The sequence below is a fragment of the Micropterus salmoides genome, unplaced genomic scaffold (assembly GCF_014851395.1).
Source record: "Micropterus salmoides isolate LMB-PRFRI ecotype aquatic unplaced genomic scaffold, ASM1485139v1 Ms_hic_scaffold_1, whole genome shotgun sequence".
In the NCBI taxonomy this organism is placed as follows: Eukaryota; Metazoa; Chordata; class Actinopteri; order Centrarchiformes; family Centrarchidae; genus Micropterus; species Micropterus salmoides.
This window is the reverse complement of record NW_024040040.1, coordinates 62,944,246-62,958,466: the sequence shown is the minus strand read 5'-3', so window position 1 is coordinate 62,958,466 and position 14,221 is coordinate 62,944,246. Positions and strand designations below refer to the sequence as shown.

The 14,221-nt window shown below is 39.3% G+C and overlaps 1 protein-coding gene across 2 annotated transcripts; it reads right to left on the bottom strand.

Annotated features, from left to right (window-relative positions):
- Positions 1-1,457: 1,457 nt before the first annotated feature.
- Positions 1,458-13,867, bottom strand: LOC119898146. Of its 2 annotated transcripts, XM_038712334.1 has the most exons (6): positions 13,758-13,867; positions 13,460-13,483; positions 11,129-11,244; positions 10,152-10,187; positions 8,878-9,881; positions 1,458-2,565 (listed from the first exon to the last, which is right to left on the bottom strand). In XM_038712334.1, the coding sequence occupies exons 3-6, from the start codon at positions 11,242-11,244 to the stop codon at positions 2,309-2,311; spliced, it is 1,413 nt and encodes a 470-aa protein (XP_038568262.1). In that variant the 5' UTR covers positions 13,460-13,483; positions 13,758-13,867; the 3' UTR covers positions 1,458-2,308. The 2 variants fall into 2 exon arrangements, with proteins under 2 accessions (XP_038568262.1, XP_038568254.1); XM_038712326.1 differs by lacking the exon at positions 1,458-2,565 and having other exon boundaries at positions 7,770-9,881.
- Between the last annotated feature and the right edge of the window lie 354 nt (positions 13,868-14,221).

The window sequence follows — 14,221 nt, the reverse complement described above, 5'->3', positions numbered from 1 at the left end:
GCAAGGGTATTCATCACTGTGGGGTAACTCTGCTGTCTGTATTGGGAAGAAGTCTGTCTACTGGAAACGCTGGCACTCAAGAGGCTTGAGTATCATTGGCGGTTTATTTGAAGATGGTGTGTCCCTATCATATAATAAACTATCAGAGAGATTTAACCTGGTGGGTTAAGTATCTGCAGATAAGGAGTTGCATTACCTCTAAGCCGTACAACATTGCTGAGAATATTGTTATAAATTATATGAAACTAACACCTGGACAACATAAAGCCTCATACTTCTATAAATTGGCTAACTCCTCTCTAAGCAATGACTCTGAACATATGAAAATGGTTTGGCAGAAGGATCTCGGTAGGGAGATTGAATGTGATAAAAGGGCAAAAATTGTGGCTCATTGCGGTAAATACGTGAGAGAAGCTAGGGGTAAATTCACTCAATACAAAATATTACATAGATATTATTACACACCATATTGATTGTATAGAATGAAACTACTGAATGATGATTTATGCTGGAAATGTAAAGGTGAAATTGGAACCTTTTTTCACTGTATCTGGGAATGTGATTTGTTCAGGCCCTTCTGGACTCAGATTCTTAATACTTTAAGCAATTGGTTTGGTTCAGAAATCCCATCAAGTCCAGAACTGTGTTTATTGGGGGATAAATATCAAATTCCCAGTATATCCAAAGGTGAGTTCTCTGTTGTCTCCGTGGGCACAATAAAGGCCTGTCGAATTATTCTTAGACACTGGAAGACAACATATGCCCCACGAGTGGAGGACTGGGCCAGTGCAAAGGCGGAAATGACATCTTATGAATGTATGCTGAACCTTGGGGGAGGGGTGACCCTTTGGGAAAGGTTCTGGGACTATGTAAAGGTTGGTGATAAATCTGACTAAGATTTGTTTATTTACTTGGTTGTCTTAACGGAACCCTGTTATACTGTGATACCTTTGTAATGTGGTCAAATAATCTTTGTTAGTGTTCACCCACTCCCATCGATACGCACTGCTCCGTCCGATTGTGGTCATTGGACTATAATGCCGGAGTTTGTTTCCAGGACAATTGTATGTTCCTGTATCTTACATGTTCCTGTATCTTGATGCAAAATATATCAGCCATGTATCAGGCCTGTGTAAAATTCAATAAAAAATTTGTGTTCCAAAATATATATATATTTTATTAACACACACAAACACAACTTTTACAGTTTTATTTATTTAATGAAATGTATGAAATTAATTGTCCTTTATTTATCCTAATATATATGTAGCTTTGGCAATATTGATTTTATAAATTCATGCCAATAAAGCTGATTTGAATTGAATTGAATTAAAGTGATTTGTGCCAAGATTGAAGAAGAGGCTATAAAGGTGTTATCTTAGTCAGAATAGATTTAGCCTGTAAGATCTTAACTGTAAAATAGAATGTGTCATGCAGTGACTCCAAAAAACACAGAATGGAAGCTGAGCCAATCTTTAATCAGAAATAACAGAACATTAGAGGATTTGCTTTACAGAAGTAGAGTATACAATTACAAGTTTTAGTTAATACATACAAAATGAAAATTATCACTTTAAACACCAAATCAAAATCTGTGTGGAACGTTGGCACAAAATGCTTGGACTGCCCCTCCTTCTCATCCTACAGTTTGCACACCATAATATTACAAAGAACTACGTCCAACTCTCATACTCATCCCACACGTGTTCTGTGTGTTTGTAAATATGCAAAACAGTTAGACCTCAGTGTGTTCCAAAAGGAAGATATCTGTTGGTCGGGATGATTTAGCTGCAAAATGTATTGATATCAGTACTGCTATAACAGTTCAAAATCTATTAAATATTTTTTAGCTTGTAATTTTAGTCAGACATGAGACAATTACCGGCAAAGTTCTTTACAACCCAGTCAGGGTAGTAATATGTGTGGGTTTTTTTTTAAATATCTGCTAGTTATGTGAAAAGGGCTGCATACAAATAGGACAATATGTAAATGAAGCAACAAACCTCAAGTTAGCTGACTAGATATGTCGCGTAGACAACAGGCTAGACTCAACTGACTCTCTGATGGCAGCCATGATTTATGGAAAATATTTCAATCTTAGTATATTAGCGCGTTGTGCAAGGATGAATTGTGTATTTCAAGGCCAGAGTCAGACTCACAACCACTGAGTTATGGCAGTTCAAATCTATCGTGCAGTTCGCCTTCTTTTATCAAGTACTATCATATTTATGCAGACTTGTTTTTTAAGCTCACCCTGCACTGTCTTCTATTCCTCCCTCCTCCTCTGCTCCTGCTAACACTTTTGTGTTTAGCCCCTCCTCCGCTTCCTCCTCTTCTGTGGCTGATCAATTCTCCTAATTTCTCCACCCCTCTGCCTCTGTTGCTGCTTACCCTTCTGCCCCTTCTGCTTTTTAGCCCTCCCCTGTACATCCTGGCTCCATTGTTTTCTCCCTTTGTTTTGTGTTTTCTTCTTCTTATTTGTCTGCTTTTTTTTCTTACTCTTCCCCTGCTGACTCTTCGGCTTGTTCCCCCTGACTCTGCCTTTTGTCCATACTCTGCGTCCACCCACTTTTCGGAACAGAACTGAACAAGTCCTAAGGCTGACACCAAGATAACAGGACAGATCAGACTAGAACCACCACACAGAACAAGCTGATGACAGAACCACCTAGACCAACTCAAGACATAAACAGACAGGACCAAATCTAAACGCAAAAACACACCAAGAAGACTGGATACAAGACCACAGACAGACAGGACTGAAACCCAAAACCCAGACACAGAGAAACCAAAATCAAAACCCACAGGGAAGGCATGGCCAAAATCATATAACCCAGACAAGCTCAGGACTGGATTGTGACAGTAGTTTTGCTCTTTGAGTGAGAGGTTTCAAAAATCGTGTGATATGTAAAGATTTTGTGTGTAAGCAGTTGTAAAAAACTGTAACAACAACAAATATGTGCAATTTTCACCTGTTTGATGGAGAAAGATGTCTGTTCTGCTCTGAAGCGTCCTCTTCTTCACTTCAGTATTAGGAGGTTAGGTGAACACAGTCTGAAGGGACATCTTATAGGAGAGAAGTTCATGGCCATACTCTTAGTGTGGCACCGCAACCTTATCTAAACATTCAGATTCTTTCAGCTTTATTAAAATAATCTAAATTAGGAAAGAGAGAAAATAAAGGGGCTTTCAATAAAGTGTAGCTTGTGGAGTTCAGACTTCAACATGAGAGAGATGATAAGAGACAAAGATGTAAAAGAGGTTTCAGGTTTAGCTGGATTCCAGTAACTGACGCTACACTGACAGTCTTCCACTTCACACAAAAAGAAATTATGTAATTACCACTACTTTCATGGACATGGAATCAAAATCTTCATTACTCCCAAGACACTCCTGACAGCGAGCCTCTGCAAAGCTGGGAGACCCCACCATGTTTGGCAGCACCATAAACGTTATCGAAGTACACTGGTGCTATTACCAAACTCTAGGAATCCGATCTCACGTTTTCTGATGGCTTTTTCAGAGGAGTGTCAATCAAGCCAGAGGCTTTTTTGAATTTCCTTCAGAACCTTTCAAAGTAAAAGCTCTCAATTAACATAAAGGAGCGCTGCAAAGATTTTATTTTGTAGGCACAATCACTTAAGAAGAAGTGATTACGTGAGTAACTTTTGCTGTCATGACTGAGATCTGTTTCAGCACCAGCCGCTATAATGTTGTTGTTTTTTGCTGCTATTAAAGTAATCTGGTCACGAGCCAGATATTATTGTTGGTGGCCCAATTTTGGCCCGCGGGCCGCCTATTACTGACCACTGCTCTAGGCCCTGTGTGTTTGTGTCATTTGCCTTTTTAAATGGCTTGGTCATTCACTTGAGTATTTATTTGACTGGGCAGAGTTTCAGTGGAATATATACATTGGCCTACAGGGGCCGCTTTTCAGCAACCATCTCTCCTGTGCTTCAACGGCACATTGTGCTAGCTAATCCAAGTTTATTGTGTCAAAGGCTAACTGAGCATTAGAAAACCCTTTTGTGATTATGTTAGCACACAGCTGAAAAGAGCTGTGCTGATTAAAGAAGCATTAAACCTGGCCTTCTTTAGGATAGTTCAGTATCTGAAGCATCAGCATTTGTGGCTTTATTGCCTCAAAAAAGAACTTTCTTCTAAAAATAGTCGGTGTTTGTTTTGACTAACTGATCTCATACAAATGTGTGAATTGCTGTGTTTACAGAACAGCGCAAACTGGTTTTATGGAAGAAGCATTCTTCTGGTATTCTGGAGTGGCCAGCGCAGATGCCAGATCTCAACCCTATTGAGCTATTGTGGGAGCAGCTTGACTGTATGGTACATATGAAGTGACCATCTATCATTTAATCAAGAAAGTGTGAGGTTTCAAATAAACCATGCCATTTTGTTGGGTGACCCCAAACTTTTGACTGGTATTGTATATCAAAACAGGCAAGATATAGTGTGCAGGTCAAATAATTATTTTGTTATCATTGAAAAGATTTCAATTGCCGACACAATGTTCACACAGAAATGCAAATAGTTGAAGTACACCACGTTGTTAAGCTGAGCCACACATTATATACAGTATATGGCAGTACCTTTAAAGATATCCAAGTTGTGCAGATTAAATTTGTGACCAACACAAGACCCATGGCACCATGTTATATCTAAAAATTCAAAAGTATTTAAAGGCGCTTACTGTTTTATTTATTTATTTTAATTTAACATATTATTTTCAGAAGTTCACGTGGGTGCAGCAACCAAGATGGCCGTAGAGGAGGTCTCGCCCTGCACAAGTTATTTCTGAGTTTAAAATGTGAAGACGCACACTTAATAGTAATTTTGTGCTCACTCTGTAACCAACCATACCAAAATTTGCGGTGGAAGAAAGGCCTGGATAAGATGGCGACATCAAAATACTTCAGAAACCCAACTCGCATGGCTGCCCGGAAAAGCTCGCTGCAAGAGGATGAGCATACTGACACGCCCACGGCCTCCCCAGCCTTTATAGATATCCTCGCTCCGGTGTTACGTAAGGTATATCAGGAGATGTTTGACAAAGGTTAAGTAGCCCCAGCGTTTAATGAAGCTGTGATTTCACTGATTCCCAAAGCAGGCAGGGATGTAACGGACCCCTCCAATTATAGGCCTATAAGCTTGCTCAATCTCAACTGTAAAATTCTGACTAAAATCTTAGCTACACGTCTACAGGAGGTATTGCCGAGTATTATTCACCCCAATCAAGTAGGCTTTATGAAAAATAGAACTTCAACTGACAATGTCAGACTTTTGTTACACTTAATGTAGCTAAGCCGATTTCAAAACGCCCCAGTTATCGCCATTTCCCTGGATGTGGAGAAGGTCTTTGACAATGTGGAGTGGCAATTCTTGCTTTCCACCCCGTCCCATTTCGGCTTTAATTCAAATTTCATTAAATGGATAAAAATGTTGTATAAGGAACCTAAGACAGCAGTGATGACAAATGGATTGAAGAGGAACGTGCCAGGGATGTCCGTTGAGCCCATTATTGTTTATTTCTTTCTTGGAGGTCTTAGCAGTGAAATTAGAGAAGTTGAGGGTGGAGGTAAAGAACACAAGTTATTACTATATGCAGATGACATTTTAGCAGTAGTTTATGACACCTTAACATCTTTACCACAGTTGATGAATACCGTTCAATCCTTTTCTAAATTTTCAGGCTATGCCATCAATTGGAGTAAATCAGAAGCGATGCCACTTTCCAAATCGTGTCTTTCATCTATGGCAGAGAAGTTTAAATTCAGGTGGTTGCGCAAGCATTTCAGAGAACATAGATGAAATAGTGACACTGAATTTTAACCCCCTACTTCAGAAGATTAAAACGAACCTCAAGAAGTAGGAAAAGATAAAACTCACCTTATGGGGAAAAGTTATCATCATAAAAATGTTAATTGCTCCGCAGTTTAGTTATGTGGCAATGATGCTTCCAATTAAAATACCATCTACTAAATTTAGACAACTTGATGACATGGTAAAACATTTTTTGTGGAATGGTAAAAAACCAAGAATTAAACTGAGAAAGCTATGTGCACATAAAGAGAACGGGGGGCTGGCCTGCCTGGCCTTTGAGATGGCTAAATTAGCAAGATACTGGCATGTTACGGAGGACAAAGAAGCCTGGATGGATATTGAAAAGGCAATAAGTTTACCTTTTAGACCCATGGAAGTATTGTACCAAAAAGGGTCTAATATTACAAACCCGGTACTTTTACACGCAAAGGATGTCTGGTTCAGAGCCCACAAAGTGTTTAAACTTACACACACCATGCAAGGGTATTCATCACTGTGGGGTAACTCTGCTGTCTGTATTGGGAAGAAGTCTGTCTACTGGAAACGCTGGCACTCAAGAGGCTTGAGTATCATTGGCGGTTTATTTGAAGATGGTGTGTCCCTATCATATAATAAACTATCAGAGAGATTTAACCTGGTGGGTTAAGTATCTGCAGATAAGGAGTTGCATTACCTCTAAGCCGTACAACATTGCTGAGAATATTGTTATAAATTATATGAAACTAACACCTGGACAACATAAAGCCTCATACTTCTATAAATTGGCTAACTCCTCTCTAAGCAATGACTCTGAACATATGAAAATGGTTTGGCAGAAGGATCTCGGTAGGGAGATTGAATGTGATAAAAGGGCAAAAATTGTGGCTCATTGCGGTAAATACGTGAGAGAAGCTAGGGGTAAATTCACTCAATACAAAATATTACATAGATATTATTACACACCATATTGATTGTATAGAATGAAACTACTGAATGATGATTTATGCTGGAAATGTAAAGGTGAAATTGGAACCTTTTTTCACTGTATCTGGGAATGTGATTTGTTCAGGCCCTTCTGGACTCAGATTCTTAATACTTTAAGCAATTGGTTTGGTTCAGAAATCCCATCAAGTCCAGAACTGTGTTTATTGGGGGATAAATATCAAATTCCCAGTATATCCAAAGGTGAGTTCTCTGTTGTCTCCGTGGGCACAATAAAGGCCTGTCGAATTATTCTTAGACACTGGAAGACAACATATGCCCCACGAGTGGAGGACTGGGCCAGTGCAAAGGCGGAAATGACATCTTATGAATGTATGCTGAACCTTGGGGGAGGGGTGACCCTTTGGGAAAGGTTCTGGGACTATGTAAAGGTTGGTGATAAATCTGACTAAGATTTGTTTATTTACTTGGTTGTCTTAACGGAACCCTGTTATACTGTGATACCTTTGTAATGTGGTCAAATAATCTTTGTTAGTGTTCACCCACTCCCATCGATACGCACTGCTCCGTCCGATTGTGGTCATTGGACTATAATGCCGGAGTTTGTTTCCAGGACAATTGTATGTTCCTGTATCTTACATGTTCCTGTATCTTGATGCAAAATATATCAGCCATGTATCAGGCCTGTGTAAAATTCAATAAAAAATTTGTGTTCCAAAATATATATATATTTTATTAACACACACAAACACAACTTTTACAGTTTTATTTATTTAATGAAATGTATGAAATTAATTGTCCTTTATTTATCCTAATATATATGTAGCTTTGGCAATATTGATTTTATAAATTCATGCCAATAAAGCTGATTTGAATTGAATTGAATTAAAGTGATTTGTGCCAAGATTGAAGAAGAGGCTATAAAGGTGTTATCTTAGTCAGAATAGATTTAGCCTGTAAGATCTTAACTGTAAAATAGAATGTGTCATGCAGTGACTCCAAAAAACACAGAATGGAAGCTGAGCCAATCTTTAATCAGAAATAACAGAACATTAGAGGATTTGCTTTACAGAAGTAGAGTATACAATTACAAGTTTTAGTTAATACATACAAAATGAAAATTATCACTTTAAACACCAAATCAAAATCTGTGTGGAACGTTGGCACAAAATGCTTGGACTGCCCCTCCTTCTCATCCTACAGTTTGCACACCATAATATTACAAAGAACTACGTCCAACTCTCATACTCATCCCACACGTGTTCTGTGTGTTTGTAAATATGCAAAACAGTTAGACCTCAGTGTGTTCCAAAAGGAAGATATCTGTTGGTCGGGATGATTTAGCTGCAAAATGTATTGATATCAGTACTGCTATAACAGTTCAAAATCTATTAAATATTTTTTAGCTTGTAATTTTAGTCAGACATGAGACAATTACCGGCAAAGTTCTTTACAACCCAGTCAGGGTAGTAATATGTGTGGGTTTTTTTTTAAATATCTGCTAGTTATGTGAAAAGGGCTGCATACAAATAGGACAATATGTAAATGAAGCAACAAACCTCAAGTTAGCTGACTAGATATGTCGCGTAGACAACAGGCTAGACTCAACTGACTCTCTGATGGCAGCCATGATTTATGGAAAATATTTCAATCTTAGTATATTAGCGCGTTGTGCAAGGATGAATTGTGTATTTCAAGGCCAGAGTCAGACTCACAACCACTGAGTTATGGCAGTTCAAATCTATCGTGCAGTTCGCCTTCTTTTATCAAGTACTATCATATTTATGCAGACTTGTTTTTTAAGCTCACCCTGCACTGTCTTCTATTCCTCCCTCCTCCTCTGCTCCTGCTAACACTTTTGTGTTTAGCCCCTCCTCCGCTTCCTCCTCTTCTGTGGCTGATCAATTCTCCTAATTTCTCCACCCCTCTGCCTCTGTTGCTGCTTACCCTTCTGCCCCTTCTGCTTTTTAGCCCTCCCCTGTACATCCTGGCTCCATTGTTTTCTCCCTTTGTTTTGTGTTTTCTTCTTCTTATTTGTCTGCTTTTTTTTCTTACTCTTCCCCTGCTGACTCTTCGGCTTGTTCCCCCTGACTCTGCCTTTTGTCCATACTCTGCGTCCACCCACTTTTCGGACTGTGTGACTGCCTGTGCCACCCTGACCTCCTCCTGTGTTACTGTCAACATCAGCATTACTGACCCCAAGACCACTTTGTGAGGCAGAAACACTGTCATTAGTATTATTACTTTTTTTCCCTTTTTTACGCTTTCGCCGGCGCTTGCCCCCTCCGCTGACCGTGCCACCCTGACCCCCACTGTCAACATTTGTGGAAACCCCAGGTCTTGGACTGATATTGTTGCTTTGCTTGCCTCTGTCACTCTGACCACCTTGTGAGGGGGAACGACGTCTGCCTCGTTGAGGCTGGTTGTATGAAGTGGATGGCAAGTTGTGGCTGGGACCAGGTTGTGCTGTGTCTGAATAACAATAGGGTGTAACTTGTGTACCACTAGAGCAGCTTGTGCACTGCACCACATCTCCGTTGCAACGGAATATATTGCTCAGACCAACTGACTGACCAAGCCGCTCAATGGCTCCGCGTAGGTCTTGTTCAGGTATGGATTCACTACCACGGGGCTTGAATACATCGGAAAACACCACAGCATAGTTCTTCCACTGTTTAATCATTTTTATGCTGTTGAGAATGTTCAAGCGACTCGATTCACTTGCACATCTTTTATCACACGGGGAAGCAAGAACGTAGAAAAGCAATAAATCATTTTCGTCATGATCGCTCACCAAGGTATTAAAGTTTTGTAGAGTACGGTACTCTGCATGATCAGCTCTACCATCTTTAAATACGGTAGGACACAGATTCTGAACATCAGCCCACGTTTGACCACATTTTGCTGGAATAGACCATTGCACACGTCCCTCAGGACACTGATCCACAACATTGGGCCATCTCAGAACTGTAGCTGCGACCATCCTCTGACTGGTGTACACTTCACATCTGTTCAAAATACGTTGCCACACTTGGTCACGGGTGTCAGTGACTTGACCGATGTCATAAATGTTCCTGCCACTGTCGAATGGGATGCTTACAGCCAGACTGAACATGGGTCTTCTTCTGTCAAAGGAAACAGACACACCAAACCTGTTGTCATTTATCCCAGTATATTACTAAAGTATAGAAAGTATGATAAACCAGAACAAACTAAACTGTAGACTTCAGCCACATGTTAGTCTACTAATTAAACTACTTGTCCCAAACTTTATGTAATTTGGTGAATTTAAATAACTGTATGGAAACTCAGTCATTTGTTCTCTGCTATAGTAATAGTGCACTGTAAATATTGTGTTGAAAGTGTATACGAGTAACGTTTATTTTATTACTGACCTTTGACCCCGGCTGCCCATGTAGGTTGGTCTATACCTGGCAAAGGACACATACAGAATGTTATCGTTTGTTTGATCAGTTGATACAGAAGAGAAGTTCAGAAAGTTTGATAGATTGGAGGATGTTTTGATCATAGAATACAACAGTAAACTGTATTGTTTTAAAATGTGTAAATATAGATTTTTCAACATAAAACATGTAGATTAAAAAACAAACTATTAGCTGGTCTTTGGACTGCAAATTATTTTTTTAATTATGAAAAGGAATTTCAAAGGCAACTTGTTATAGTTTATCATGTTCATATAGGGGGGGGGGGGGGTGACGGCACAGATGCATGCCTTTGGTGTGAGAGACCCGGGTTAAATTCCCCACAGTGACACGTCCACCATTGTGTCCCTGAGCAAGACACTTAACCCCTAGTTCCTCCAGAGGCGTGCGACCTCTGACATGTATAGCAATTGTAAGTTCCTTCGGATAAAAGTGTCAGCTAAATGAATAAAAATGTAAAATGTAAAATGTTCACTGGCAGAGGTCCAGAAGACATATGCTACATATGCTAAACAGTGAGCCTCCCCTCTACTTAAGAAAAAAGAGAAGAAATGAAAAAAGTACTAAACTAATAAATACAACACGAATTAGCAAAATAGAAAGAAAATAACTGGCCATGAGAAACACCCTTGATGGACTGAAGAGTTCATCAAATCAGCAGACATTTTTATCATAAAATACATTTATAAAAGCAAAAAAAGGATTGGACATACATCCGGAACTAATTATACATCTCCAATTAAATTATTTTCAAAAGTTAATGAGCTCTTGATAATGAGCTTAATTTGTTGGAATACTGTTTAGTTTTGTGAAAAGGAAGCTGAAGATGGTCAACCTGTCTGGTATTTATTATGAGAATGAGAATTGGATTAGCAAATCATAATAAGTATCCGTTTTTCCCTTTTTATTCTTGAAAAATTATGACTCACCTTTTCAGTATCTCTGTTACAATTCCCGCAAGTTTGTTCTGGTCCACATCAGCCAAACTGTTTCCAGCAGACAGGAACAAACCCAGCGTTACAGCCATCCAGCACAGGACAGCCATCTGAGAGTGATAGACAAACAGCACCAGCAGAGAGGATTAGAATCAGGGATAAGAATGACAACAAGACGCATCTCAAAATGTATATTCTTCCACCACATGCTGCCTTTAGTGAGGCTACAGCTGAAGAAATCTTGAGAAAGTGAGTAATAGTTAAAGTCAAACTTTTACAAACTGCATCCCATACTCATCCTTCAGAAATGGCTCTCCAGCTGTGTAATTGGATTAAATCTGATGGTTTCTAATGAGCAACACCACAACAACCAGAGATATGAGGACATAAGTGGGATCTCTTAATTTCTGCAAAGTGGACCTATTTCCCACAAAACACACATCATACATCAGCTTGTCACTTCCTTGCTCACAAGACACAGCGGACATGTGTGATACCAACGTCTCACATTTGCGGACAAAAAATAAAAAAGACAGTGAAAAATAGCATGCAGATCTTCTTTACCAAAGCGAGGGCAAACTGTTGTGCAAAGCGTGCAGTATTGTGGTCGGACATTAAATAAAATCATCTATTGCAAAGAATCGTGGAAAGCTGGTTTAAATGTGCAGTGTCAGGGTTAGACCTGCACACATCTAACTTTGCAGCTGTCACTTATTTCCACAATTCCATTGCAAAGAAACGCCCCAAAACATCACAACTTTCATCGCAATTTTTTAGAAAAACTGCCACAAAATCAGGCATTTTAGGTCACAACAATCACAAAAAAGGCCCCGAACTCCTGGAGGGACTGACTGAGTAACTCAGAACAGAGATGTTTACTTTATTACCACTCATATTCATATTTTCCCCCACCATTGTTTCTCACTTATTAGTCCTGTCACCATAATGTCTTGGTCAGTCAGATGAAGAGAGACCCAGAGCAGTCAACTGATCTCCACCTGGTGGCTAAACATGAAATGTCTTTTACTAAGTAGTTCACAGCTAACTGTACAGTTGGTAGGCCTACATTGGGGTCAAATTTACACGGACACGAACAGTTCAGCTCAGCTACTTTGTGTTACTGTAAGAAGCCATTGTAACTGCTGCAGGATACCGGCGGGGTATAAAAAGTAGGCTATAAAAAAACTCATTCTAAAAATAAGGCCTTGAAAGTAATAAATTTTGTTTACAAAAGTCTTAAATCTTTTCTTATCCTTTCGTAGAATTAAATAAATGCCTTAACATCATAAAGAAGTATTTTTGTGTGCGACTTTACAATTTACTCAGAGTGACTTGGATGTTATGACAGTACAGGTACTGTTTATGTCAAAGTTTATCTTCACGCTCTTGAGTGTGGAGTGTTTGCAGCAGGGCTGGATTGGTAATCTGGCATATGCACCTTTATATAACTGCCCCTCTGCTCTTTGTTCCTTGCGTTATGCGTTTTTCCCCCAAATACTAAGCCTATTAAAATATATTATTTTCTTGTTGTCATGGCAGTGTCAAGTCTCGTGGGGGAAGAGTTTTGTCAAACCGCTAATCTAAGCCCTTAAAAGCAAGGATGGTGATGGTGTATTGGTGAGGGATATCCGACTAAAAACTGTCCCTGTCCAGCCCCGGTTTGCGGTGCACGAGCTCTGCCATGAGTCACTCAGTTGTTAGGAAAGAAAAAAATAACATCCGTTAATGGGCAGGTGTCTGAAGGTCAGAAAGCCAGAGACGTGGACAAGTTGGGGAGTGGTGCTGAGGTTAGCGCAACACACGGATCTGAGACCGCTTGCAAGTTCCTGGTCAGTTACAACAAGTCTTCGGAAGTGATCCTGGTAACAATGTTAATGTTACATTATCCAGATGTGCCGGTGTTGTGCTGAGTTCTGCGTGCCTGCTGAGAACTGAATGCATGGATATAAAATCTTGATGCGACAAATATTTTATTCATTTAATGTTATTAGAGTACAAACACACCTCAAAAAGCTATATATTAAATTTGAATGTGAATATTACAATAAAATCATTTATTAAAATCAGGAAACTTGGTAAATAATTATTTTCTCTGGCTTAAAATTCATACTGATATACATTATATGGCAATGACGTTGGCATTACATTTCCACTTAGGTGGTATTAAAAAGGTCTTAAATTGAACTTTGAGTATACCTGTACCCTGTGCTGTGAATCCAAGTTGACTATGCAGTAGTTGCAGATGTTTACGAAAGAGCAAGATAAAAGATCACTGACTTAACCATTTAGCATTTAAAATAAAGTGCCTTGAATGACATTGCTCACCTTCACTGCTGCTGCCAGCAGGATCTAAAAACAGAAAAGACACACAACTTATAAGTAAAAATTCTTAAAAGGATATGTTCACATATTTAGTATATGAAAGGTGTAATCTCATTAGCATTTTATTCATTTGTTTTACTAGCCCACCACTGCAGCACAGAAACACCGTCCAGGGAAATACAAACAGGGAATCTTACACTAGATAGACTTTGAAAGATTCGAGAAAATGATGTACCCACAGCACCTAGTACCCTGACTCTCTCTGAACTTTCAGGGAGTATTAGAAGTGAAAATCTTTTACCTGCTTTGGTGGAGAAAGACGTCTATCAGATGCTGTTGATCCTTCACAGTGCAAGGTGCGGTCTGAGTGAAAAAAGTTAGAAGGAAGTTACATTTTTATAGAGGAGTGCCTGACCATGGCCAAACCCTCATGTTCTTAGTTGAACATGTCTCTGTGTTATGTATAAGGAAGAACATATGAAAGCTTCTGCAGTTTTAGGAAGTTCAACATAGGCAGAATCATTTGTGCTGTCACATTTTTGTGCTTTGGACAGTATTGTCAAATCGGTCTCTTCATCCTGACTTGCAGATTGAAGATGGAGATTTCATCAGAAATACAGAGTCATGTTACTGCCTCCTGCACTTGTGCTGTGAGGTTACTAGCTTAGAAACATCTCAAAAATTCGATCTATGTTAACTTTTAAGGACACTGAGACCATCCTACACGCCTTTATATCATCACATCTGGATTACTGCAACAGCCTT

What these genes read in the sequence shown, in the direction of transcription:
- LOC119898146 (XM_038712334.1), bottom strand. Translation starts at nt 11,244, where the DNA reads ATGGCTGTCCTGTGCTGGATGGCTGTAACGCTGGGTTTGTTCCTGTCT. An exon ending in GTAACAGAGATACTGAAAAG is followed by an intron (nt 10,188 to 11,128) that starts GTGAGTCATAAT and finishes GTCCTTTGCCAG; the next exon opens with GTATAGACCAACCTACATGG. An exon ending in TCACACAGTCCGAAAAGTGG is followed by an intron (nt 2,566 to 8,877) that starts GTGGACGCAGAG and finishes TCCGAAAAGTGG; the next exon opens with GTGGACGCAGAGTATGGACA.